This window comes from Falco rusticolus, chromosome 4 (genome assembly GCF_015220075.1).
Source record: "Falco rusticolus isolate bFalRus1 chromosome 4, bFalRus1.pri, whole genome shotgun sequence".
Lineage (NCBI taxonomy): Eukaryota > Metazoa > Chordata > Aves > Falconiformes > Falconidae > Falco > Falco rusticolus.
The window spans coordinates 37218481-37246255 of record NC_051190.1 but is presented as its reverse complement, the minus strand read 5'-3'; the positions used below and the strand labels follow the sequence as shown (position 1 = coordinate 37246255).

Below are 27775 nucleotides of genomic sequence, written 5' to 3'. Positions count from 1 at the left end.
GATGCACCATCGTTTTGAACAACATTAGGCAAAGGGAAAAAAATGGAACAGGAAAGAATGAGTCCAGTCACAGGAACAAAACAAAAACCCAACCCAAAAATACAACCCAACCCCTGACAATGCAATCACTAGAAGGGAATCAGCACCCTCGCCATAAATATTGATTCATTTAGTTATGTGCAATTGTGTGTATTACTATAGTGCAAATAGCGCTGCATTGATCACAGAGCAGCCGGCCCGAAGGGGACTGCCCCTAGGTGACACAGGGACTAGTTAAGGACAGACAAGAATCAACATGGATGTAAAACAAAAAAAGCAACCCAGCCACTGGGAAACGCCAAAAAGAAATCCCAGTTTGCTGCCTCTGCCTCCGTGGAGGGCTGGGCAGTGCTGGTGCCTACTGCACCATGCCCAGCAGCATCCCCTGTGGCTGGGAAAGGGCAAGGAGGGTACCTTGGCTGCTCCCTGTCCGCTGCCAGAGCAGCCCGGCGTGGTGCGGAGGGATGATGATGAGGAGGAGGATGTGGGATGGGCAGGCTCTGGTCAGAGCTGCGTGGGGTCTAAGGGGAGAGCCCCCTCTGGCATTCGCACCAGTCCGTGGCTGCACAGCACTCTGCAGGGCAGTGCTGCTGCCTAAACCCTTTTCATGGATGCAACGCGAGCCCAGCAGCGTCCCCAGGCACCCGGCGACACCTCTCGCCATCGCTGCCTTGAGCCCGAGCTCTGCCTCTGCAGCTGTACCCGCCACGTGCTGTATGAGGGGCCGAGCTCTGGGCATCTCACCAGTACCACATCGTGCCAGCACCGCGCAGCCAGCGCCCCCGGCACCGCTGCCAGCTACTCAGAACGGGCTTGCCTCCACCCACAGGCAAGCAAGCAGGAGGGGACAGGCATTTTCCAAGGAGTGTAGTTAAAGGAGATGCAGCCTCTGCCATGCCGAAGGGGACCCACAGGAGCCTTGCCTTGTCCCCTCCCGCTAGACACAACGAGCTTCTAAGGGCACCCACAGCACCACCCGAATTAAACCCAGCGAACAGTTTGGGTCTAAGCTATTTGACAGCCTCCTGGTACACCATGAGCAAACCACCTAACAATACACGTCGACATGCGGGCAAAGACCGAATGAGCAGCGTCCTGATGGGTGATGAGCATCGGGCAGGGAAAAGGGGGCGCGGGGGGCGGGGAGTGTGGTGGCCATTTGGGGACAGCATCCCACTCCTCCTTTGCCCAGCCCAACCCCCAACACCCCTCTCCACCCATCCAGGCTTCTCCCTGCTTTTGGAGCTTTTTTTTTTTTGCTGTCTAGATGGAGTGATAGGCTGGAGAGGGGGAGTGTCACATTGCACACACACACACGCACACACAGACCCGTGCCAGCACGCGATGCAACAACCCCGGGGGGCATCGCTGGTGTTCCCCACGGCAGAAGTTAGCGATGCCATCCATCCACCCTCCCGGTGAAAAAGTTTCTTACATTTATACATATTTAAGACACGCCGATATATAATTACTGTCTCTATATATACTATGTTAGGCAGCAGGGCCGTCCGTGACGAAGGGCCCAGTGGGGGCTTCTGCTCATTTCCCTCTGTCCTCTGTGTAGTGCTGGAAGCGAGTGAAGCTCATGAAGACTTGCTCCAGGGATATCTGGCTCACCGAATAGTCTTCCAAGCGGGTACTTCTCTTTGGCTTTCTCCAAGGCCCCGAAGACCTGCAAGGGACAGGCAGGGCAGGTTACTGCAGGTACCTCAGTGACGGGAGAACCCCATGGGTTGCAGCCAAGAAAGCGGAGGAAGCCTTCTCCTCCAGGGAGAGCCAGGGAAGGGAAACCTCCCCTGGCAGGAGGGCAGTGGTAAGGCCCAGAAGATGGTTATTTAGCAGAGCACCTGACCCATTTAAAATATGTATTTACATATACATTATATATGATACAAACATATATAGTACAAATGTATTTTTTTTAAATATATCCCTGGGCTGGGATCCCAGCTCAATACATTATAAATATAAAATATGTATATAATAGATAAAAAACTATATATATACAGATATAAAAATGTATATACTGTGTACAAAAACTATCTGTATATTATATGCATATATAGTATACTACCTAGACATAAACATGTATCGACAGTATATAACTGTCTGCATACCTATATGTATAAACTGTTTACACTGTATACAGATAATCTCTCTCCACACCCCCCCATCCCTCTGGTTTTATATATCCCCCTGGGCTGGGATCCAGCCGGGTCTGTGGCTCAGCAAAGCCCATGTCCGTAGCCCCGCACGTGGCAGCCCCAGTGCCCACGTGCAGCAGCAGCAGAGTTGATGCTGTGTCCACCAGTGCTGCGTTCCCAGCAGGGAGATGCAGGGTGGGAAGGATGCAGCTAGCAAACACACTCCTTCCAGCACCCTCCAGAGGCCTCCATGCAATATTTTGAGATGCACAAACAATGGCAAAATCAGCTCTTGCTCCCCAGGGAGACGCGGCTTTCCCTCTGGAGGGCTGTGGGCAGGGGCAGTCAGCTGGGGGGGGTGGGATGGAGCGGTCCTGGCTCAGCACACATGGCGAGTCCTGGATGCTCACACGCTGGCTGTTTGCGCAGGTGACCTGTTTGGGCCAGGAGGTGGGAAAGGGCTGGGGAGAAACCCACTTTTTAATTTGCTTGGGTTTTATGTATCACCTGGATTTTGGACAGAGAGTGGCTCTGGAAGAAAAGGAAGATGAGCCGAGCATGAAAGCAAAGCATCAAGAGCATGCTAAGGGACAGGAATAGGGTTGTGCCCCCCCAGCCTCGTCCCGCACCAGCCGTGCTCCAGCACCTGCTTACCTGTGCCCAGCTGAGGTTCTTGTTGGTCAAGTGGTAATGTACCATGCCCTGGTGCTCGTGTTTCAGGACACTGCCTGGTAGAGACAAGCGAGGAGAGGCTCTGTGTTAGGCAACTGGCTGAAGCTCTCGCCCAGCACCCTGCCCTCCCTCGGAGGGCAACAGCTCTGGCAGCTAATGGTACCTGGGAAAGTCTTCTCCACGAAGGCCTTGAAGGCCTGCAGCTCGCCCTCCTCCTCACTCCGCGTTTTGGCCAGCAAGGTGTAGCCACTGCCGAACTTGCTTTTCAGGTGCTGGGGGCTGCCCAGGCATTTGAACTGCCCGTTCACCATGATGGCCAGCCGCGTGCACAGCGCTTCGCACTCCTCCATGCTGCAGGACAGAAGAGGGCTTGTTCAGGGGCAGGAGCACCAAGGCAGAACAGTAGAAGCTTCTGGACTTTCAGAGGGAGATCTGGGTAAAGCAGCCACTGCCGGCTGCAGGCAGTGCCCCCCCCCAGGCTCTGGAGGCAGGTCCCATCCCTTGGACCCCAGCACCCTCCCTCCTTCTCCCCAACCTCTCACGCCAAGCGCCTGCCCAGACAAGCGTCACCTGTGGGAAGTGAAGATGATGGATTTGCCACACTCCCGCGTCCGTGTCACTGCGTCCCAGAGCAAACGCCGGGCCACGGGGTCCATGCCGGTGGAGGGTTCATCCAGGAAGATGACGGGGGGACCGCCAATGAGGGCGATGCCAGCGCTCAGCTTCCGCTTGTTACCACCACTGCAGGAGACGGGCATGGGGACAGAGACCCAATATGAGCACAGGGAGAGCCACACAAGACGAAGGGCAAGGGGCACAGGGTGTCTCCATGGCTCCTCTTACCTGTAGGTCCTCACGAGTTTGTCGGCATGTGGCTCCAGGAGCAGCCCTCGCAGCATGTTCTCCACGCAGCTGCCGATGTAGCGCTCGGGGATGCCCCGCAGCCGGGCGTACATGCTCAGGGTCTCGCGGCCCGTCATGTGGTCCAGGAGGGCATCAAACTGCGGGCAGTAGCCGATCCGCTGCTGGACCTTGGGGCAAGAAGAGCCCAATGGGATCAGCTCACAGGCAAGTCTCTGCAAGGTCCCCAAGCCAGGAGGTGCCTCGGCACCCACAGGGCTTAGCTGCATCTCCACAAGGTTTCTGCTCAAAGCGACAGGGACTGAGCCGCCCCTGTGAAACCACGGGAGCAATGAGAGGGAAAGCCCCTGGTGGCTGGAGCAGCCAGTCTGGCAGGGATGGACACATGCAGCGGCTCTGGATGGCAACTGTGTGGCCTCGTGCTGCGTTTCCCAAGCTCGTCCATCATTGTGCGGGGCCAGTTCAGGTGGCCCAGGCTCTTGGGGAAAAAGAAAGCACTGGAAGGTCTGTACCTGTACTGGGTTTGCGTGGCAAGGTTTTGGTACCAGGGGGCTGCAGGGGGGCTGTGCCATAGCTGCCCCTGTGCCCGACGGAGCCCACAGAGCCCACGCCAGCCAGCTCCCAGCTGGACCTGCTGCTGGCCGTGCCTCAGGGGTAATGTATTTAAGAAGAGGGGGAAAAAAAAATATTGCACAACAAATTGCAGCAGAAAAGAGGAGAGAGATCATGTGAGAGCCACAGCCCTGCAGACACGAAGGTCAGTGGAGGAGGAGGCAGGAGGGGCTCACGGCGCTGGAGCAGAGGTGCCCCAGCAGCCCGTGGGGAAGCCCCCGGCGGGGCAGGCTGTGCCCCAGCCCAGGGTGCCAGGGGGCGCAGACCCCCCCCCGCAGCCCGCGGGGCGGCTGCCGGCAGGGCCCGTGGGGAGGAGCCTGGGATGGGATGGGGACCCCGTGGGGACCCCCCTGGGGCCGGCTGTGCCTGGGGGGCTGTGCCTGTGCTGGGGGGGGGGACCCCCGCTGGGGCAGCATGTGAAGGGCTGCAGCCCATGGGAAGGAGCCACGCTGGAGATCTCCCAGCCAGGGTCAGCCCACCACAGCACCCTGCTCCCCCTGTCCTGGTCTCCTCTGGGGACAAGAGCCCAGCAGAAGGCCGAGGGGCAGGGGAAGAAGCAAGCAGGGCCGTGCTTTCAGGGCAGACCCTGCCTGTGTTCTCCTTGCTTGACGCTGTCTGGGCTTGACAGTGGCAGGGCTATCCAGGGACTGAACTGAAAGCCTGATTCCTGCTCATCCCTTGCTTTTCCAAGGGCAGTGGGTAATTCCCAGCAAGGAGACCTCTAGCAGGGGGTTCTGGAAAGGTTCAACCTGCTTATTTTTGAGACACCATCACCCAACTGTGATCATTAATTCACATTTTTCACCTTTCCAACTTACGGAGCTAAACCCTTTGATGAAGGGTTTGCCACCCCAGCAAGGTTTGGCTCCCATTTGTTACCCCCATCTGTCATCCCAGCGGAGAGGGGACTGCTTCCCCGTGGCCAGATAACGGAGAGCTGGGCCAGACATGGACACAACGTCCCTGGGATATTACTTCAACCTCTGGCAACGGCCACCATGTCCTCCTCAGAGGCACTCGCGAGGTGGCCCAGCCCAGCCAGACGCAGGTTTTGCGTGTAACACTGCCCTCCGCCCCTGCAGCCCTTGGTACCTTCTTGATGTTGGCCAGAATGCTGTGGCCGTCCACAAAGGCATCCCCTGACGTGATGCTCTCGTCACCCGTCAGCATCTTGAAGGTGGTGGTTTTGCCCGCTCCATTGAAGCCGAGGAGGCCAAAGCATTCCCCTTTGCTGACCGCCAAGGAGATCCTGTCCACCGCCAGCAGGGACTCCCGGCTGTCGTAGACCTGGAGGAGATCATGCACAAGCCATGCCAGTCACTGCCTGGTGGCACAGCAAGGCAAGTGGTGGCTTTACCAGCCCCGTGAGGACCATGGTTCAGCCAGCAGCAGGGTGCTGAGGAAGGGCCACGCTCTCCTCACCTTGGTGAGCTCCTTGATGACCAGAGGGCTGCTGAGAGATGACAGCAGTTCTGGTGGTGACTCCAAAACCTTCTTCCTCTCATCTGCCACGTCCCGGTCCTCCGGCAGCACAGATACCCTGTTCAGCAGTGCCACCTAAACAGGGGAGAAAAAACACTCTGCCACCTGGCTGCTGTGGGACAAATGAATTCTTCCAGTGCCCCCAACCCAGACACAATCCATCCCTTTGATCAGCCGTCTCTCCCTCCCTTTGCCAACCCACACAGTCAACAGGACTGGCCCCTCCAAGCCACCTGCTCCAGGAATGCTCCCTGAGAGAGTGATTTAGGTGAAGGGAGCTTGTCTCCAGCTCGCAGGGACTCCTGGGCTTGGTTTGGGGGGCATCTTACTTCTCCCTTCCACATGCTTCAGCTCACCCATTTCCGCCGCCTGCAGATGCCACAGACCAAAGTTCTCAGTCTCCAGAGAAGGTTTGTCTCAATGAGGAAAAGGAGGAAGAGGAAGGAGAAACCCTGGACGGTCAAGGAGGTCAGGTATCGTCCGATCCCAGGAGTCTCCCAGGAAAAGTAGTTCATCTGATAACTGATATCTGAGCAGGGATGGAACAAAATCAAGATTTGGATCAATCCACACTCTGGGGAGGGGCACGGAAAGCTGTGAGCCCAAGGCTTTGCCAGGCTCATCTCCATGCCAGCCCACACTGGCTCCCTGCCCACAGCTCTTTCCAACACTCATTTCCATCCCAGCTCACACTGGCTCCCTGCCCACAGCTCTTTCCAATGCTTCCCACAGGAAGATTCCGGTCTGGAGGGGATCTGGCAGAAGATGCCCAGTGGAGGCACACAGAGGAGAAAACGTCACTCTTGGGACAGGGACTTCTTTACTTGTTTATGAAACTTTCCCTCACCCCAGCTTTCCTCCAAATCATTAGTAAGGAAAAGATGCCTTAATTGGATCACCTACGAGTGTCAAATGCTGCCTAGTTTTTACTTTAAAATGGTACCTGGAGCTACTGCCCAGGTTGGGTTAGAGGCCCCGTGATACTGCCCAGCTCCACCATCCACCCCTCAGAGACCTCCCAGTGTGGCTACGGTGGGGTGGGCAGGTGAGGACCAACACAGAGACTCACTAAACGCCTTGCAGATGAAGATGGCTTCAACAGAGGAGGTACAAAACTGAATGAACTCATAGTTCTGGTAGAAGTCACTGATGCACTGGCCCAGGCAGTAATTGGGTAAGACGAGAAAGACTTTATCCAAGGTTTTGGAGAGGTCCACCAAGCCCAGTTCTGAAAAAAGAGCACAGGAGGAACAACAGATTGGGAGTTAGCTGGTTTTAGAGAAAGACCCTGATACTTCCAAGTTCAGAAGGAAAACCAACAGATTTTGTCACGTTTAATGGGTGAGAATGGACTGTCATAGCAGTTTTGTTGCTGGTGTGGGGACAGCCCTGGGATGAGAGTCCCCCTGGGGGCTGCATCTTCCTGGTGATGGCAGGGTGCGGTGCTGGGCAGGCACGGAGGGCAGCGACCCACCTGGGATGCTCATGATGGTGACCGCCAGGAAGGTGGCCGTGCCTGAGAGGATGTTGAAGATGGTGAGACGGGTGTAGGCTGTGGCTGCCACCGAGAAGAAGAAGCTAAGGAGGTACATGAGGGGGATGATGGCCCAGCCATAAAGGAGGAAGATCAGCATCACATCAACGAGGTGGCTGTCTTGGGTGAAGGCTTGCACGTCAAAGGCTTGGAATATCACCTGGGGCACAGCAATGTGAGTAGAATGCATGTCTGTCTTGACCACAAGTGATGTTGCCCTTGTCTCAGTGGCCCAGGCAGCAAGGTAATGGCAGCACCGCACTGACGGTTCCTACCAGCAGCCCACGCCTGTCCCCAAGACAAGCTCTCTTTCTGCAGACCAGAATGCAGAAGGGCAGATCTGGGGAATCGCTCTCCATGCTCCCATGTATTTTGAGATTTTCTAGTGCCCACAAACAAGCATTCAGGTGCCAGAGGCTGCAGTTGACTGACCCAGCTGGCTGGCCATGACACAGCTCCCAGAAGGACTAAGGGACAGCTTTCTTGCCCATCCTTTCGACTAACTGAGACAATGCCAGTAGCCTTATCCTCTACCCTGCACCCACACGCATCCCAGCTCTCCCAGAGGAGCAGCACCCAGAGCTCCCACCCAAGGGGAAGACAGGGCATCAGAGCTGACTCACCAGCATTAGAGCACAAGGGATGAGAAAGTTGATGATGTCCCAGAGGAGGGCGGAGAGCCAGAAGTTGATCACGTAGACGCCGCTGACAAACTGGACGTGCTTGGCTTTGATGGCCCGCTCGCTGACCAGCAGCAGCGCGAAAGTGCTGGCGAGCGAGGCCATGCCATACAGCAGGTTGATGGCAATGGCAAACCCGGTCTGGCCCCTGCGGGGAGAGCAGTGGGGCAGGTTAGGACAGGGACAGCTCCTCAAGGCAATGCCAAGGCTACGGGGGGACAGCACACCCACACCGTGCTTCTCAGGGAGGCTACACTCACCCAGCAAGCCAGCATGCAGAAGAAACACCCCACAATAAAAGTGCACCTCAGTAAGAAGAGCGTCACCCACGCACGGCCCACCTTGCACACCACAAACCTCTACCCTGCCTCGGTGAGGTCCCATGCATGTCCCCTCTGGTACAGGTGAGGTTTGGAGACCCTGACTGCAGGACTTTGTGAAGTGTACAGCCACGCAGCCCCCTCTGCTCTGAGCATCCAGAGAAAACCAACCCCAGCCAGCATACGGAGGGCAACACCCAGCCACTGGGATAAGTGCATGGGGTGATGCGGCTGCCAGGCTCAGGCAGGTAAGTCACCTCCAGAGCTTTGCTCTCCCGCCCTCCTGAGCACAGCCACAGCAACGTTTGGGTCTGAGAAGCTCCAGCCTGGCTCCTCCACTGATGCCAGCACAACCAGGCCCATCTGCACCCACGGAAGCCACGAGCCCCAGCAGGAAAGCAGGCGCTGTGCCATCAAACATACTCCATGAGCTGGTCTTTGGCCTTCTCAGTGATGTTGCGGGGCTGAGGGTAGTTGGTGACTGTGATGGAGGCGTTGGGGCCCGCCAGTACCCTGAAGATGGCATTGTCGGCCAGCATCAGGGCCGTGGCGGGGGAGTGGTACGCCTGGTTGTTGAAGAGCGCGGTGACCACAGTGCGGTTCCCAGCCCCTTCAAAGGAGGCAGCTGTGATGTAGTGCTCGTTGAAGGCTCCCCCTTCCTCGGAGGCTCTCGAGATCAGGTACTCGTCCAGGCCACCTGCCAGACACCACAGCCATTATGAGCAGGCTCGATCACATGAGCGCTAACGGGGGCCAACGGCACACCGAGCAGCCCCAGCCCCAGTGAGCCACCCTTGCCCCAGTGACGGCCACAAACGCAGGGGTTTGGAGAACACAGCTCTGCTCCGGTGAGGAGGCGTCCTGCCCACTGTGGGACTCTCCCACACAGGAGAGGATACAAGGGGATACGTCAGATATGCCCACCCGGGACCTGAGCCACCCACACCAAGGGCCCCCGCAAGAGAAGCCCGTGGCTCCTGCCAGGCATCGCCTGCTCCATGGGCGCCCTGCAAACCCTCACCCAGCACCTCCAGCGGCGACTGGCGCTGGGCATCCAGCAGCTCCGCGTACTGCTCCGCCAACCTCTGCGACAGACCCGAGGCAGCCGAGACACTGAAGGGCACGATGGTCTGGCCGTAGGGCTCCAGTGTCAGCCTCAGCAGGGAGGAGTCCCTGGGGCCTGGGAAGGTCTTGGCCACGATGAGGGCAAAGGCGGTGAAGATCAGAGGCACGAGGAACTGCGCTGCCACCATCTTCCAGTTGCGCCAGCTGTACATGGCTCGCTTCATGAACATGGCGTAGAACTGCTGGCAGCACAGGTAGAACTGGGAGAGGGGAGCCCGGTCAGCGCCAGCCCTGCCAGCTGCAGGCAGCCCCGCTGGCCACATCGCCCCACGCAGCTGAGGGGGGAACAGCCCCAAAACCCACCTCCCCGTCCCGCAGGTAGCCTGCAAGCCCGCGGCAGAGCCTGCTCTCCAGCCCAGACTGTAAAGCGATTAGCAGGGAAGCGACTTGCACTCCAGCACAGCAGGTCAGCCCGTCAGACTCCATGGCTTCCCCATGGGATTCAGCCTCTTTGGGATCTCAGGTGTTAAAAGCAGCTTCAGCCATGACCTTTCCCTTCCTCCACCTCTCAGCATTTGAGGTTCACAAATAGGATTACTGCAACACGGCTGCCTGCCAAAGCGACCGGGCTGAGGCGCCTGGGAGCTCCCAGCCCAGCCCCTTCTTTGCTTTTTAAACCTAGAAACATCTTTCTCCCCTTCTGCCTTTGAGATGTGCCCTTGAGAAATGCAAGGAAATTTATCACAGGTGCATAGGCAGCAGGCCATGAAGGGCTGCCAGCGATCTGAAACACAAGCCTATCAGGGGAAGGAAGATGTTTTTTCTCATCTCCCTGCTGAAAATCCCAAGTGATGTAGCAACAGCAGGCAAAAACCACTTTAGATCACCTGGGACACCTTCAACAGCATCTCTGTACACCTCAGGACTAACATGAAGAAGACAGCAGTGACCAACCCCAACAACCCTAAAAATAATTTGCCCTGAAGATTCCCATTTGATCTTCCAAACCAGACGCAACAAGACCAGCCGTGGGGGAGGCTCCACTTGGTAACCCTGCTCCGAAAATCCCCTTCACATGCCCTCTCCTTTCTCCTGTGGTACCAACACCCCCACACTCACCCCCGTGTTGAGCTTGATGCTGGAGCAGTCCTCCGTGATGAGTGCCCCACTGTCGTCCGTCATGTCCGTCATGCCGCTCAGGCTGCTGGAGTCATCCATGGCCCAGTCGTTGGAGCGTCTCTCATGCTGGTACTGGAGGGCAGGCAGCTGGATGGCCTGGATATCCATGCTGGAATCCACAAGTTTCCCAACCCTGTGCCAGAAGGGAAAGCGGGTGATGAAATGCAGACTCAGACAGGACCAAGCTGTTCTGAGCTGGGGAAGCCAAACCGATGAGGCAAACCCCAACCGGTGCCCTGGAGAGCTGTGTAGGAGGACATCGCCACTGCCAAAGCACACGAGGAACGGTTGTCACCCGATGGCACCCCACCGCTCCTGCCCACCTCAGGAAGACTTCCTCCATGGTGGTGACCGAGGCGCCGTAGCTGGCGATGCCCAGCTCCTCCCGCTTCTGCTCCAGCTCTGTGAACAAGGCCTCAAACCTGAACAGAGAAGCGGTGTTAGATGCTCATGAGGGGGGCACTCGGAGGCTGAGACCCTCTGGGCATCAGTCCTGCGCGGTTGGAGCTCTGCTGCCAGCTCCGCTGCTGCCTGCAGCACCAAGCACCCCACTCGCCCCAGGAGCAGCTTTTGGGCTCCACCTGCTGCTCCTCCTTGCCGCAGGCAGCCTCAGCTATCCATATATTAGATTTCGGAGCCAGCCCAGCCTGCCCCATGCCTTCCACCCTCCACACCGCAGCCATCACCAGCTATCAGCAACCCGCGCTGTCCCATGCAGCTGCTGCACGGGTGGTGACACGGGGGGCATGAAAGCGATGTGCCAGCACACGCAGGGGAGGGCGGAGGTGAAAGGAGGAGCCAAACTCAATTTTCCAAGACCAGTGCTGACGCAGAAAGCAGCTCCGCTTTCCAGTGAGCCCCTGACGACAGTGTGTGCCCCAGCGTGTGCCGAAGGGACCCACCCGGGGAGGGCAGGCAGGGGACAATACCATTACCTGTGCGTGCTCTCCTTGGGCAGGATGAAGGACAGCTCTGCCCCAGCGTTGCTCTCCATGGTGGCGTTGGGCACATACTGACAGATGAGGCGGGAGATCTCCCCCAGGTTACAGTAGGGCTCCTTCACCATCACCATGTGATATCCAGCCCCTGGGCAGAGGGACGAGAGAAGGGAGAGGAGGGTAAATCAGCCCAGCCTGGCCCTGCGGTGCTGGAGCAGAGAGGAATGCTAAGGCACTACAAAGCACTGACGGCTTTGCCTGGGCTATGGATGCGATGCAGGAGCAAGTGTGGGGATGGGCTTCAGAAGAGGCAGTATAGCACGATGGGGAGCAAGCAGCCATCAGACAGGGAGCAATGGGTCCCCTTCCTGGCCCTATATCTCGCTCCTGCCCCTCCCTGGCAAGGAGGAGACATCAAGCACGGCCTGCCTGCTCTTCCCTTACCATATTTACGCTTGAGGAAGAGTGAGGAGCCGCAGCACTGCAGCTCGCCCTTGGCCATGATAGCTATGCGGTCCCCCAGCAGGTCAGCCTCATCCATGAAGTGGGTGGTCAGCAGGATGGTGCGGTTGCTCCTCTGCTGCTGCAGGAGGTCCCATGTGGCCCTGCGAGAGGCTGGGTCCATCCCTGACGTTGGCTCATCCAGCATCACCACCTGCACACAGGAGACGGGTGCTGGTCAAACAGGGCTGGGAGAGACACAGCAGCGCAGGAGAGGGCAATCCCAGGGCCTAGAAGGAGCCCTGACCTTGCAGCATGCACGTGATGTTCCTGCTTGGGGGAGCAGCTGCCAGGCAGCAGAGCTGCACTGCAGCCTCCGGGCACTGTCCTCAGAGTTATCCCCCTTTGTGGGGGTGCTCCCGCCCCTTCCTTGCTCTCCCTGCATCTCCCACTGGCTCACCATGTGAGGAACAACCTCAAAGCTTCTAGAAAGACCTGCGCTGGCCCCAGGGAGAAAGATTTGAGGTGAGCCCCACCGACGATGCTTGCCTTGGAGTCCCCAATGAGGGCGATGCCAATGGAGAGCTTGCGCTTCATGCCACCAGACAGCGCCTTGGTCAGAGCGTGGCGCTTGTCCTCCAGGTTGAGGATCCTCAGGATGTGGTTGATCTCCTCAGGGCACTTGGAGGATGGGTACCCCTTCAGCTGCCAGACAGGGGGAAGGGGAGGTTAAGCCTGCCTGCGGGGGCAAGTGAATCTGGCAAAGACCCTCGCCACCACATCAGCCACCGGCTGCTGAACCCCACCACACTCCCTCCTCCACAGCCAGGCAGGGAAGCAGGGCAGCACAGAGATGGAGTCCTGCCCAAGTGCTGAAGGAGCCAGCACAGCTGGCATGGTGGTTTCTGTGGAGCCACGCTGCCTGTGACCCTCCACTCCTCTGGCAGCCAAGCAGGGAGCTCCTGCCTGCAGACGAGGTGGAATAAGGAGGGAACGGCTGTTCTGCTTATCACAGAGTGGTTTGGGTTGGAAGGGACTGTTAAAGGCCATCTCATCCAGCCCCCCTGCGGGAGCAGGGACACCTTCCACTGGATCAGGCTGCCCAGAGCCCCATCCAGCCTGACCCTGGATGTGTCCAGGGACGGGGCATCCACCACCTCCCTGGGCAGCCTGTGCCAGTGTCTCACCACCCTCTGCCTAAAAAGTTTCTTCCTTATATCTAGTGTGAATCGACCCTCTTTTAGTTTAAAACTGTTGTCCCTTGTCCTATCACTACAGGCCCTGCTAACACATCTGTCCCCTTCTTTCCTATAAGCCCCTTTAGGTACTGAAAGGCCGCTGTAAGGTCTCTCTTCTCCAGGCTGAACAGCCCCAGCTCTCCCAGCCTGTCTCCATAGGTGCTCTACCCCCCGGTCATCTTCATGGCCTCCCCTGGTCCCACCTGATGGATCTCACCATGCTTCCCCAGCCTCGCGAAGCTGCAGGGTGCCTGCCCAGGGCTGGCTCCCAGGGGCACAGCAGCATTTCCCCCCAGGCACCGCACTCACCCCGGCGTAGAAGCAGAGGTGCTCTTCCACCGTCATGTTGTCGAATGAGGACGTCGTGCTGGGGACACAGGCCCAGGCTGCGGCGGATCAGGACCATGTCCTGGGAGATCTCGTAGCCGTTGATGTACGCCTGCCCGCCCGTCGGAGAGTGCAGACCTGGGAGGAGCGAGGCGCAGCAGCCTTGGCGCAGGGCTGAGGACAACCCTGGGCAGCAAAGAGCCGGCAGAACGGCGGGGGTCCTGCCAAGCATCCCCCCCCAGGCAGGTTTTTGCCAACAGTCAGAGCAAGCGGCTCTTGCTCAGGCTGGGGCACGGCAGCTTTCTGCTCCTGCCCGCAGGGTGGGCTGCACGGCACCCACCGGCGGGAGGTGGACCCTGCAGTGCTGCCAGCGCAGGCAGGCAAGGGGTGAAGCGGGCAGAGCTCCAGGGGAGACAAGGTGAGCCCCCTCGGCTGGCAGCAGCAGCACAGAGTGACAGAGAACAGGGAAGAATGAACCATCAAAGGTCACCATGTCCGCCATGCCCGAACAGGCTGCCTGGGGCAGCTCAGCACCCCAAGAAGGATGAAGACCAACTCTTGGCCTGGTGGCCTCTCTGCCTTACTACGACAAAGCCTACAGAGACCCAGCCTGCAGCAAGTCCCTTCTCTGCTCAGGGCTCTCCAACACAAAGACTGGCTGTCACCTTCCCCGCCGGCTGATCCCACTCTTGTGGAGAGCTGAGCAGGGACCCGCACCCTCCCTCCTCTCCCCAGCACCGACATGCCTCTCACTACCCTGGCATCCCTGGCTAACAGCTCAGTGACTGAAGGTGCTCCGGGGAAGAGCAGAAGTGGGGTTCAGCTCCTCTTTGCAAGTCAAGCCATCAGCCCTTCCTGGCCACGTGCCAGCCCCGCAGCAGGATGCAGCTCCTACCTGTGAGCATGGACAGAGTGGTGGTCTTCCCAGCGCCATTGTGTCCCAACAGGACGGTGATCTGCCCTTCGTACATGTTCACCGTTAAGTCCTTGACTGCCTCTTTCATCTTGTTTCCCACTCTGAAGACCTGCAAAGACACGTTAACAAGCTGATGCTGCACCCGAAGCAAGCGCACTCAGACCTGCCCCAGCTGGCAGCCCCAGCCCATGATGCTCGTGTGGTGTTGGCATTAGAAAACAGGTCTAATTCGGGTTAAATTCAGATGTCAACAGGTAAAATAGAGATGTCACTGCTCCTGTAAGCACTTAACACTTCAGCCCACAAGAAAATGCAGCCAGCTTTGGGGAAGAGCCTTAGTGCTAAGCAACACTGCCCGAGGCAAAAAGGGCAGCAAAATGATAAGAGAGTTGCCTGCAGGCAGCAGTTTTTACAAAAACAACATTAAGATAAATTTGTGTTGTGCTGGGCAGTTGGTACCTTGGAAAGGTGCTTTATTTTGATTCCTGACACGAGGTCGGCAGGTTCTTCCTCAATGTACTGGCTCTTCAGAGCTTTCTCAGGGTCCTCCTCCTCCTCCTTCTCTTTTCCCACCACAGTCCTGGGGCGCCCGCACCAGTACGAGGGCTGATGGAAGAAGGCAGAGAGAGAAACTCAGGCACAGACACAGACCATCTCTTCTACCCAGCCTTGGCCGTTCTCCTCCTCCCACAGACCTCCAAGACTGCTCTCCTTGGCCTGGGAACTGTCAACCAGCACATCTTCAGCAAGCAAGTCAGAGGATGAAACTCCTGCCCCTACCCTGCTGCCTTCCCCTAGCTCTCCCTTACAGCAGGATTGCCCGTGATTACACAGGCAGCTTTTCCTCATCTTCATTCCCATGGAAAAGGTCAGTACTTCATTGAGAAGCAAAATTGCTCAGGCAGAAGCCCCCTGCCCAGAAAAGCCCGTGCAATGGATGATCACCCCCTCCAAAAGCCCTGACATATAATAAATGCAAAAAGCCTGGGGTCCAGCTGCTGCAGTTACAGGTTTTTTTGACCTGGCTCTCCAGGAATGAAAATAAGTGTTTGAGACCTGAAATCCCCATGGAAATAACAATTCAGCGACTCCTGAGTGCAAAATCAGCATCTCACTGCGGCTGTTGGCAGACAGCTGTATCTCCGCTACCCTGGTCTAGCTGCAAGAGGGAGTGGGATGCTGGAGTGAAACCATGCTGGGATAAGGAATTTAGAGGGGAGGAAGAAAAACCTCCCAATCAAATAACAAGGGATACAGCCACAGGATCAGAATTGGTTGTATCGCTGTGGCTTAATGAATTCTCAGCGGCCAGCTGAGCTGCAGTAATCGGCACAGCCACCGCTGCTGAGGAGGATGCCAAGCATTCGCCTTGGCAGAGCAAGGGCAGCTCAGCTGACAGTCACTAGCACGTGGGGACTGGCAGCGGGACGCGGATCGTCTGGGTCCGCCTGGACAGCAGCGCTCTGGGAGGTTCAAATGACTGGATCTGGTTGCTCACACTTGGGGCTTCTCTCCGATGCCTTCACTCGGGCACGGAGACATTTAACAACACCCTGCATGCCAAGAAGCATCAGGACACAAGATTTAAACCCAAGATGACCTTCACGTTCAGTAAAAAAATACAGCTGCATCACCCTTTACTGAGGACATGCTGCAGACCCCTTGATTTTGGAGGCCAGGTGGTGCCACCCTGGCACGTTAGTCTGGCCCACTGCACGGCACAGAGGTGGGGACCATCCCCACACGATGCCCATCAAGCCCACTCGAAGGGGTGCATAAGCGGTGCTCACCGTCAAGAAGAAGTACCACGGCTGAGGCACGCCGTACTCCCCGGGGAAGACGGCCTCCACATACCAGGCCACCACGCCGTAGAGCACCGAGTCCAACAGCAGCATCCCCAGCACCTGGGCTAAGGTAAAGTTGTCGTCCACGCTGACGGGCTTCATGAGGTCCCTCCACTGAATGCCAGTCCCTGCAACGCACACGGGGCACTGCCTACCTCTGCACCTCCAGAAGGACAGAGTGTTCTCTGGGACTGTCAGACAGCATCCCCTGTCCTAATTCACTGCTCGGGCATGAGGGGCACACACACGGCTCTACAATCCCTTCTAAAGATAGAGGGGAAAGATGCAGCAGAAAGCACACTGACATCTCGAGGCTCCGCACTCCATCACGCTTCCTCCACCACGTTCTCTGCACTGCCCAGGGAAGAAGCGATCTCCAGCCACTGCCCCTCCATCACCACAGCTGCCTTTTTACTGCCATCACTTTACAAAAGCATGGGCTCTGCTGGAACCACCAGCAAATTCTTATAAACACCAAAATTAAAGATGTGTATCGGGAAGGAGGAAACGCAGTGGATTCCCGTCCATCAGAACAGAATTCGTTCGGCAGCCAAAGTGATGATGGTGTTTTGCACAGTCCAGGCTGCCAGGGGTGTGGGTTCAGGGGGGCTGGTAAGACCTGTGGGAGCGATTGGCAATTTGCCCCCCTGCTCTCGTTAGGAGCTGGAAAGTGCTTCTCCCTGACTTCTTTCCACCCTTCACACCACATGCAAGCCAGCCCCAACCCACCACAGAATGAGTCTGGCTCCCCTCCCGGGGGACAGGAGGCACTCGCTCACCTTTTCCTTCAAACATGCCTATAAGCTGTGCCCCCATGGCCATGGCCACGTTGGAGATGAGGCAGGACGCCAGCTTCTGGCTGTGGGACATCAGGTCGTAGCGGGGCGAGATGAAGAAGTAAGGGATGTAGGAGAAAAAGTAGAGGAAGCCGCCAGCGGCAGCCGCAACATTTGCTGCCAGCACAGAGAAAAGCAAGACGGGAAGTCAGTAATCTGGTGATGCCAATGAATATATTTCTCACAAGCTTTCCATCCGGGGAGATTCAAGGCTTGCACAAAGTGTGGCTATGCAGGGGCAGGACGAGGATGTGCCCGTGCCCCGGGGCAAGGCAGGGGCAGCATTGGATCCTGACAGCTGCAGGAGCACCCTGTCCATCCCAGACCCGAGCACCCTGGGGCCACAGCTGCCAGATGAAGCCCTAACGCATGAACTTGTCTGGTTTGGGAAGCGACAGCGCACGCATCCCTTCCCACACACCGTGGGGAAAACACAGCCAAGGGAACAAAGGCTCCCGCTCCGCATGGAGCCAGTTATCCAACACAGAGCCCTGTGCAACCTCACATAACTCCGGAGCTGGCCCTGCTCTGAGCAGGGTGGACTGGTGACCTCCAGAGCTGCCTCCCAACCAAAATTAACCAGAGATTTTACAGCACAAGGCCCATAACACTCCCCCAGCCCCACAGGGAGGCAGCCAGGGAGGGACTCACCTCTTGAGAAGAAGGTGCTCACCATGAAGTTGAAGGAGATAGAGGAAATGGAGAAGATGGCAAGGAAAGTGAACACCAGTGTGGGGTCGCTGTTGGTGAGCACCGCTCCCTGTTCACTCACCTGGCGAGAGAACGTGGTTACGCCTGGGCTGCCCAAGGTGGCCATGGCAGCAGGCACACATGGGCAGCCAATACCTGATGTTCTCCGTGGGTTAAAGACAAACAGAGAGACAGGTGAGAACACCCAGTCCCTCCTAGACCACCCCAGAGGGAGGAAGTACAGGTTGCCCTTGTATGATGTGGGGTCTAAGAGGCAGGGGACACCTTGCTCAGCGTCCAGGTGGCCACCTCCTGCTTGTCATGGTGTAGGGGGAGGAGCAGCAAGGAGAGCTCGAGCCCCTCCACGGGCATGTGGGACTGTGGGTGCAGGGCAGGACTGTGGGTGCAGGGCAGGACTGTGGGTGCAGGGTGGCCCTGCTCTGCATGGAGTGCCTGGGTCTCCCCGGTGCCCGTGGGAGGTCACCCCTGCCCACCCAGCCCTGGAACAGGCCAACTCCAGCCTGCGCTACACGCACAGAGGAGTCTTGGGACACCAGGACAGTCCAGCCCGTGGCAGAGGATCCTTGTCATCCCTGTGCCTCGCCAGCACAGAGCTTCTGGCCTGCTGAACAGTGGCCTGGGGAAAGACACTCACCTTGACACAAAAGAGCACGGTGACGAAAAACACGGACACCAGGAGGAAGAGGAAGAACATAAGGAACCAGGCGCTCCAGTGCAACCAGTTGCTGAGGCCCATCATGTGCATGTACTCCTGTGGGGAGTCATGCCATCACCCCGGGCTGCACCCACACCCCGTGGGCACGCCATCCCCAGGTGCCACCAAAGCGTCCCACACGGCTGTCAGCATGGCACGGTGTCCCCCACCTCCCCGGGCAGGGGCTGTCACTGACGCAGGAGAACATCAGCCCAGAGAGCACAGCTGCACCCAAAATCACCACAGCTGGTGGCGGTGGGGCCAGGGAAGCCCGGCAGCCGTGGGGCAGGGGGCAGCATGGCCCCATGCACGGGGGACCCCAGCCCGGCATGCTCAGCCCTGCTGCCGCAAGCCCATCAGCCGAGCTCCAGCCACCCCGCGACACAGCTCAGCCACGCGGGTTTGTACATTCAACAAACACCTCGCTTCCCACATGCTCAACTCAACTCTCCGGAACCCCTGAACCCAGACGTGTTGCCCTCTGCCCAAGCCACCTCCCAGCCCAAGAGAAACACCAGCCCTTCGGTCCAGCAGCCTTGGCCGCCCAGCAAGGAGCGTCCCCGGCAGCAGGATTAGCGCCATTCCTCCCGGGGCTCGCTAATCTGCTGCCATCCCCACCTCCTGCCTGGCTCCACACCCCGGGGGGATTTTGTTCCTCATTTAAAGGCAGCACCCGTTGGGAAAAGCCACAGCGGGAGAGGAGTGCCCCAGTGCCCCACCGCTCACGTTACCTTCAGCTTCTTCTCCTTCTCGTGCACAACGGCGCGGACAATGTTGAGCGAGGTGTAGGTGAAGCTGAGCATGAGCAGGAGGGGCAGCTGGTTCTGGATGGCGAGGAGGAACAGGTCGTTGACATACGCCGGGTAGGGGAAGCGCTGCACCACCACCGTGATGTTCTCCAGCAGGCTGGCGGAGCTGGCGCTGGCGTGGTACTGCATGATGGCTCTGTCCACCGCATGCTGCACGGCCAGGAACCCTTCGCGGATATAGCCTGCACGGCAAAAACGACACCAGGGAATAGAGACGGGTCCAGGTTTTGCAGGGAGGCGTCGGCAGGAGAGAAACAGCCTTTATGGGAGGGATTGCTTGGGAAGAACAGGGAACAAAAAAAGAAAGCTTGTAGGAAAAGCAAAAAAACCCATCACCATCGACACACTCTTGCAGACACAGAGGGGCTCAGGAAGGATTTAAATCAGAGCAATTTAAATCTCATAATCATCATTTAAAAGCAGCTGGCAGGAAAACTCAATTTAAAATGCAGTCGCCTTTCCGCAGGCACAGGTTTATTTTTGTAACGGGGGAGATTCTTCATCATCATTAATGACCACCAAAGTCGCTGAGTTTGTATTTGGTCCTTTTTTTTTTGTAAGCCAAGAAAATACGGGCTACTACGCCCGTTTTGGTGAGGAAAATATAACCCAATTCTCACAAGTTTGGCTTAAATTTTTGTGCATGAGAAAACAGTGAAAGATTCTAAATTTTCAACTAGTTTATTTTTATGTGGAATTTCTGCCACATGTCACTCGAATGGAAACTCAAATTCTGCTTGCAAAGCCCCGAATGAGCATTTTGAAAGTTAGTTGCTCAAAATGACCTAGACAGAGAAGGAAAAAGTAAGAAAATGAGATCATGAACAATGTTTTATATTAACTAATTTACTAAGCAAATACTGTAGCAAAGGAATTGATCGGAGCTCCTGGTCACCCTGTCCTGCAGAGCGTTTGACCCAGCAGCTACCGCCCTCCTGGGCTCAGGCTTATTTACACTGTGTGAGCAAAACCCATTTGCCGGCTTTCTCAGCCTCTCAATCTTTTCCTTGACATCGCTATTGAACGATGGAAGAAGAAACCCAACCGAGGAAAATATCCCCTTTGCAGCCAAGAGGAACCTCCCCAAAAATCAAGTCCTAACCCAGCGCCAGCTCTGGCAACATCCCTGCTGCCTCCTGCTCCGTCAGTGGTTTGGCTTTCCTTAAAAAACTACTCTCAAACCACAGAATTGCTCTATTTATTTCTAAACTATTTAAGCAGCATGATAAATACTGAGCAGTTTGGACCTTGAAATAAATTTTCCATTGAAAAGGAAAAAAAAGATTCACGTAAGTAAAATTTATTCTTATCCAACTCCGCTCAGCAGAGGTACCCTGAGGCCAACAGTGCCCAAGAAGTCACAGGATAAAATAAATATTAAAAATAATAAAGACAATAAATGTTAAAAGTAAATTAATTAATTTAAAAATTAAGTTAAATTAATCATAAAAATGTAAACTCTTTATTTAAAAGCTTAGATCCTCAGTGAACCTCTGTAACGAGCCGAGCTGCTGGACAGACAATGACGCCCATCTCTGCGGCCGTGCCACAGCCCGCGGCAGAGGAGAGGGAGCCCTCACCCGGCGTCCCCCCATCGGCAAACTTGGCCTCCCGGGGCCCGGGCAGCTGGAAGAGCGGGAAGAGGTAGCTGGTGTGCCAGTCCCGGTCCAGGTTGGGGTTCAGACCCGTCTGCTCGCTCCGCGGCGCGTTCCTCGGGCTGTACTTGAAGCGCAGTTCATAGTCGACCTGGAAGGAGCACAGAAAGGGAGTTGCAGGTGGGACAGAAAAGAGCCAGTATGGTCCCCCTGTGTCCTCCTCACCACCCCTTGGCTTTGCTTCCCCCGCATCCCCATAGCCCCTTGGCTCCGCTCACCTGGAGGGGCAGTGGGGACATGCTCTGCTGGAAGCGGTGCTTGAACACGACGGCGGCCAGCACGCTGCCCGAGCGGTTGTCCAACTTGACATACTCCTCAAAGTCCCTCTCCGAGGCAAAGCCCTGAGCTGCAGAGGGGGAAAAGACAGAGATGCAGGCGTGCAGCATGGCAGCTCAACATGGGCTGATGGTCACCCATCACCAAAACCATCATTTTGGTCCAGGACACGAGGGATGTGCTCCAGACAGAGCTGGGAAACACCGCTGCTGTCAGACAGGGGGGTTTTACACAGGACACAGCTGTACCCATCACAAGGCATGCAGATTCCTCCTCCTTGACAGGAGTCAGCTCTCCTTTCAGAGAAAACTCTAGTGATATCTTCAGTTTGGAACATGAAGCACTACAATTTTCTGTGCAAAAAGATTTCCAAAAATACCGTTTCTCGGGGAAGTGACAGCCACTTTCTTGAACTATTTTAGGGAAACATTATTCTAGATGGAAACTGCAACAAAACGCAACCAAAAATCAAAACAAAATCCTGTAGTTTTAGTGAGATAAAAATAAAGTTATTGCCTTGGATGTCTTAAAAAAAATGACACATCCCAGGAACAGAGCATCAGGATTTATCAGAGTAAAAATCTGTACCAATTTCTGGGGTGGAAGTTGCAGCCCCTGGCCCCTGCTCACCTCTGATGCTGATGGGTAAAGCTCTTTCCACCGCCTCGGCAATGCTCCTGACGGCGCTGCTGTTGGAGGGGACGTATGCCAGCTCCCAGGGGTTACTGGGGTGCCGGCTGTAGAAGAAGCCCGGTAGGTCATCCACGGACTCGGGGGGGTAGATGGTGGCGTTGGGATGGCTGATGGAGTGCACCCGGTGGCCGCAGGAGCTATCAGGATGGCGGCGAAAAGTAGCGGCAGGCAGATTCGATGACGGTCACCAAGATTTGCCGTTTTCCTGCCAGGAAAGAAAAAGATATAAAAAGTAAGATGCAAATACCAAAGGGAGACCAAACACAGTAATGAGGTCCAGGGCATGCAAACACCATGTAGCAGAAGCATTCTTGCATTTCACAAGGTTTCACAACTTGGGTTTTTCTGGAGCCTGGGAACGACCCTGCACCAGCTCCTGCATCCTTCAGGACCTTCCAGCCAAGGCATTCCCTACCCTAAGCACCGCCCTATCTCAAACCACCCTCCTTTGGAGCCTTCCCCACCATGCTGCCGGGTCTGAACGAGCTGAGCTGGTCCTCTGCCCTTCCCCAGTGGAACAGGGCTCTGCCCAGGCACAGGCAGCGCTCAGCGCCTGCCTAAACCGCTCCTGCAGGCAGCCACAGCGACGCGCGGGGACCAGCCGCTGCCGGCAGAATGATGAGAACGGCTTTTGCCAAAGCAGAGCAACCTTGCCCAATGCTTGCAGGGCTGGGAGCTAAAAATACTGTCACTAAACAGAAGGCTGAGACGAGCAAGCCAGAGGGAGGTAAAGCAGGGCACAGCAAAGCTGTTGCAGCCAGCAAAGCTTTTTCCGCTGGAGCTCAGCAGCTGCAGGCGGCAGGACACAGGCTCCACGTCCCAGCCCAGGATGGGACCCTGGCAGAGCCCGTGGCTTCCCCCAGGGTTTACAGCTCCTGCAAGCTTCCAGCTAGCTACCAACACCCCACCACCAGCCCAGGCTGATAGCATCCAACCCAGGTTAATTAGCATTTAAAACTCTGCTTGTCCCAGGGGAACTGGGGTCATCCCTGACTGGAGGGGGCAGGGGGAACCAGCAGTCCCCAGCCAGCATCACATGTACCCCCACATCCCTGCAGCGTGACCCCCCCCAATCTGTTTTACTGTGAGGCGCTGTACACGCTGTTGACCGGTGGATTTATGCTTGTAAAAACCACTGTAACATCACACTTGCTTCCACGGAGGGAGCAGCAAGCACTGGGCTGTTCCCACTGGGAGCTGCACCACGCAGCTGGGGCAGGGATGGGAGCGGGATGCGGGGCCTGGGCTCAGCCGGGCACACCGTGTCTCACCGCAGGCAGGAGGGCACGGCCGACCCGTGTGCCCGCTGCAGCAGCAGCAGCCACCAGGCAGGACCAGGTGAGGGGGGGGAGATCTGGACCCAGCTGCATTATTTCCCTCTGCAAACCCAGCCGCCTCCAGCCCAGCCCAGCCCAGCCCAGCCAGCCTCCGTAAAACTCCACTGCAGTGACAGCTCATGAGATGGCCCTGGCAGCAGCTCTGGGCACAGAACTCACGGCTGTTGGCTCTGAGCACATGCCCAGAGCAGAAGCAGCAGCATTAACCTCTTCCGAGGGCTCTGGCTGAGACAGGCTTTACAAGACATAGGGAGTTTTACACCCTCCCCTCTGCCTGGCTGGAAAGAGCAGCACCACCAGGTAAGAGCAGCACCAAGAGCTTTATTCTCACAACTTTGCTGTCTCAGCAATCAGTTTCTATCCAGCGGCACAGCCCCCCCAGCACCTCTGTACACTCAGTGGTAAATCACCTCCTGCTTCACAGCGACGGGCTGGGGGGCCCTAAGGAATGAGCCTGCGAGTGCCAGGTGCCCGTACAGGGCGAGCAGGCTGCAGGCACAGCGTGGCTGTTGGGGTTCCCCACCTGTCTGCACCCCAGCCGCCACAAAAGCTCCTTCAGCTCCACAAACATCAAGCACTGAGCAGTGCTGACCATGTAGTTACACCTCCCACCCCTCTGAACGGTGGAAAAAGCTTTTATTTTTTAAACGGGGGCCAAAAAAAAGAAAGCAGCAAGTGGGCGCACCAAGGTGGGCGCAGCCTGCAGTGGGGCAAGAAGGGAGCCCTGGGCACGGAGCACCCCAGACCTCCCAGGAAGGGGACAGTCTGCCGGCAGCAGCTGGGGTGCATTGGCTCTTGGACAGTTTCTCAGAAGGCACCATGCAGGTGTACAGCCACGCAGCCGCTCCCCCCATCGCTGCCTGGCTCTTGGCACCCACCGCCAAAGCCTAAAACCCCTCCTCAGGCTTCACCTGGGAGGGACCACAGCCAGGGCTGAGCCAGCGCTGCGGAGCACGGAGGCAGCAACCCCGAGCCGGCAGGGAAAAAGGAGCCTTTCTGAAGGCTGCGCTCGTAAAAGTGAACGTTGCAGATGTCTGATGGTTTTATAATGCAGCTCTGGCGGACCAGCTGCCTCCCGCTGATTTACTATCGTATTAAACCTCTCTTAGTCTCCTGGGCTGTCTCCAGAACGGTTGCCTGGCTCCCTGAACTTACAGGCTAATACACATTTACCAGCGCAAGGCTTTTGCTGCCGCAGAAGTCATTTAAGCTGCTGTATTCCCGAGGTGACAGGGACGCTCATCCATAATCACCACCTCCGCCTGGCCAGGGCTGCCCCAGCTTTGAGCAAGCCATGTGTCCCAGCATCCATCTTCGCACTGGGGTGATGATGGCTCGGGAGCTCTGCATCTTCATCAGGAGCACAATTTTTGATGGAGACTTAAGAGCCAGGGAGCAAACGCAAACACTTCAGGCTGTATTCCGGTGCAGTAGATCTGAGTCAGCCTGTGGCCTTGGAAAACACAACGAGGGGTGCCCCCACCCTGGAGCACACCCAGAAAACACTGCTATGCCCCTGCAGACGGGTTGGGGGACTGTCCTGCACGTGTCTGGGGTGTACAAGGGGAACGCACAGGACTTGCCATCATGCACACCCACAGAACACGCTGCTGGCTGCAAACCAGACCTGCTGCCGGTCCCTTTGGTCGCTCCCTGCCCTGCTGGAAGGCCAGGCACAGGCAGCCCAGCCCTCCCTTCCCTCTTCCTTTTGTTTATTTTTAAAGCAACATCGTGCTGAGCTGCAGAAGGGTAACTGAGAGCGTAAAGCCAGGCTGCAGCCATCTCCGCTCCCTCCTCTTCCGCTGCGCTCTGCCAGGGCTGCTCTGGGTCCTGCATCCACATGCTGCTTAAAGGCGCTGCAGCCTCGTCCAGCACAAGGACAAGGAGGCCCCAAAATCCCTCATCCACAGCCAGCTGCCGCACAGAGAGCTGTGCTGAGAACAGCCACCAGGACGATGCTGGCTTAATATTTTTAAGACCCCCAGTGCCTGCTTTGGAGGGCTGTAGAAAGTAATGGAGGGAAAAAACCCTGGGCCCCGGTGGGTTTAGAGGCGCCATGCAGCCATCAGCACCTCCGGAGGAGGCTGGGTAACAGGACAGCTCAAGAAGTAGAGGGCTGCATGGGTTATCCTGCCCCACCAGAAAGGGGAGCTGAACTCACGGCCAGAGCACAGGAGGGGGTGAGCACAGTGTGTGCTCGAGGCGACAGGGACAACTGAGCATGCAGCCCTGCCCGTCACTCCCTGGCACAAAAGCAGGATGACATCACATGCACAAGCAAATCAGTTTCCTCCAAGGGATGATGCCCTGGGCCCACGGTGAAGGTTTGCTGGAGAACCAAGACCCCAGGCAAGCTCTGGGGTACCCACATTCAGAGGTGAGAGGCAGCCCCCCAGCGCGGTGCCAGCCTACCTGCAGGATGTAGTTCTTCCAGAGCAGCAGCCCAAACTGCCTGAGAACAACCATCATCCCATCAGAGGGGGACCACCGCCGCCGCCGCTCCGCAGGACCCTGCAAGAGAGGGGAGAGCCGTGAACACCGGGTGCCCACAGACCCAGGCACGGAGGGCAGCATCCCCCATCCCACTCGCTGGCAGCCCGAAGGCAGCTCTCTGCTTCCAGCCTGATGTTGCAACAGCTGGCTCAACCCCAAACAGCGAAAAATAAATGTCGTGTTTCCTCTCCAAGGCTCATTACTGACCCACAAGAGCCAGAGCTCGCGGTTTCTGGCGTGACCTGTTCCCGGTCGTTGGCGTGACCCGAGCTGCAAGAGAGGCAGGCTGCTGTGCAGAAACCCATCCCGCGAGCATCAGGAGTGCTTTGCCCGCAGCAGGCAGGGAACAGCTTTCCTTAAGCAGTGGGAGCACAGGGTTACAGAACCGCAAACACTGGCCTGAGGAAGGCCACCAGCCCCCTTTGCAGCCCATTATTTGGGACTGATGAAAATTTTAAGTTGTGGCTCTGTCTCCCACAACACGAAGGGTTGGGTTTACAACGTTACCAGTGCTTTCTCCGCAGAAACTCTCCTTGGAGAGGCAAGGATGAGAAAAGGGCAGGAAAGCGCAAGGGAAGGTCAGCATACGAGGACGATACACCTGCCTCCTCCCCCTCTTGGGAAGCATCTGCTATCCCTCCAAGGTTTTTTTGTCTCCATTTGCAGTGGCGTTCCCTGATGAAGCACTGCTGTCCCACCAGCAGATGGGCTGTGATTTCACACTGGCAGAGTCACCCAGCAGCGTGGCACTGAGAAGGGACCGCCCTGGCACAAGCAGAGCAACCTGCCCACGCTGCCAGACACAGGGCAGCCCCCAGCCGAGCAGCCCCTCGGGCTCCCAGCACAGCAAACCCCCTCCTCCTGCAGCGACGGGGCCAGCCTGGGCACAGCAGCACCCACCAGCCCTGCCGCACCCCCAGAGCGGGCAGCGCCGGGTTCATCTCCGAGAGCTGGTGCTCCAGAGCCTGGCAGCACCAAAAGCCACTGCAGAGACGAGGACAGACATGTTACCTACTAGCAATGCCCTGGGAGATACTCAACAGCGCGTTTTCCAGCCCTGGTCAGGATAGTATCAGCTCCCTGGATCTGGCCAGCACCCACCAACCCCAGCAGCGAGTTTAGGGTGCTGGTGCCAGCAGGAGAGGGGAGACTGGCAGCCCAGCCTGCCCGACCTTCGCTCCCAGACCAGTGACTGGTAAACGCACATTGTGAGCAAAGCACCAACAGCTGGGAGCAACCGAGCTGCAGCGAGAGCAAGCTAAAATCCACGTAGGTCTGCAGACAAAGCAACAAGCATCCATCTACCTGCCTGCCCTGTGCCACCAGCTCCTCGAGCCCTCCAGAAGCATTCTGGCTTGGCACACACCTTCCCATCCCCAACCCAACACCCAGGTGCTTTCTCAGAGCAAAAAAAGAACACCTTCTTCTTGCCACTCCACGCCCAGAAGTCAGATTCCCTTAATGGGAAAGGACATCTGCACTCAAGGAACCTCCTCTGGTCAGAAAAAGAAGCAAAGAGGTCCATTCCTGCAGCCCAGAAAAGCCCATCAGATCCCTCAGGCAGCAAGCAGGGAAGGACCCAGCAAAGGGGACTTTGCAAAGGCAGCTGCTGCTAGATTGCAGCTTAAACACCTTCAAGCTCACCACAAAGTGCTGTGTCTCCAGCTGGCCTCCAGTCCACGCATGCCCTGGCAGAAATGCCACCGGCTTGCCATAGGACCCCTACAGCAAGTCCCCCAGCCCCACGCTCTCACATACCACACGTGGCAGATAGGAGCAGGAACCTTCCTCATGCGCTCACTTGACGGGAATCCAGAGCAAACCAAGAGAATCAAACTTTTAAAGAGGACAAACACAACAGGTCAGGCTGGAGAAGGCTGCTGCCCTCGCAGAGATCTCACCTCCTGCTCCCACGTCTCTCCTGGCTGCTCGCCCCGCCGCACCCTCAAACACAAGCTGCCCCCCCCCAGCCACCCCCG

The 27775-nt window shown here is 57.1% G+C and overlaps 1 protein-coding gene across 1 annotated transcript; it reads right to left on the bottom strand.

Moving 5' to 3' along the window:
• Positions 1-1505: 1505 nt before the first annotated feature.
• On the bottom strand, positions 1506-22108 carry ABCA3 (ATP binding cassette subfamily A member 3). The gene is given in 31 exon segments (XM_037384719.1): positions 1506-1674; positions 1676-1711; positions 2838-2911; positions 3019-3206; positions 3426-3596; positions 3699-3886; positions 5421-5615; positions 5751-5885; positions 6167-6339; positions 6880-7038; positions 7285-7504; positions 7968-8172; positions 8768-9041; positions 9366-9669; positions 10529-10721; positions 10912-11010; positions 11524-11674; positions 11971-12181; positions 12517-12672; positions 13515-13559; positions 13561-13670; positions 14428-14557; positions 14908-15054; positions 16239-16420; positions 17072-17245; positions 17780-17900; positions 18474-18590; positions 19265-19524; positions 20923-21088; positions 21216-21343; positions 21904-22108. Coding segments are annotated over 30 exon segments (4701 nt in total). The 5' UTR covers positions 21237-21343; positions 21904-22108; the 3' UTR covers positions 1506-1578.
• Between the last annotated feature and the right edge of the window lie 5667 nt (positions 22109-27775).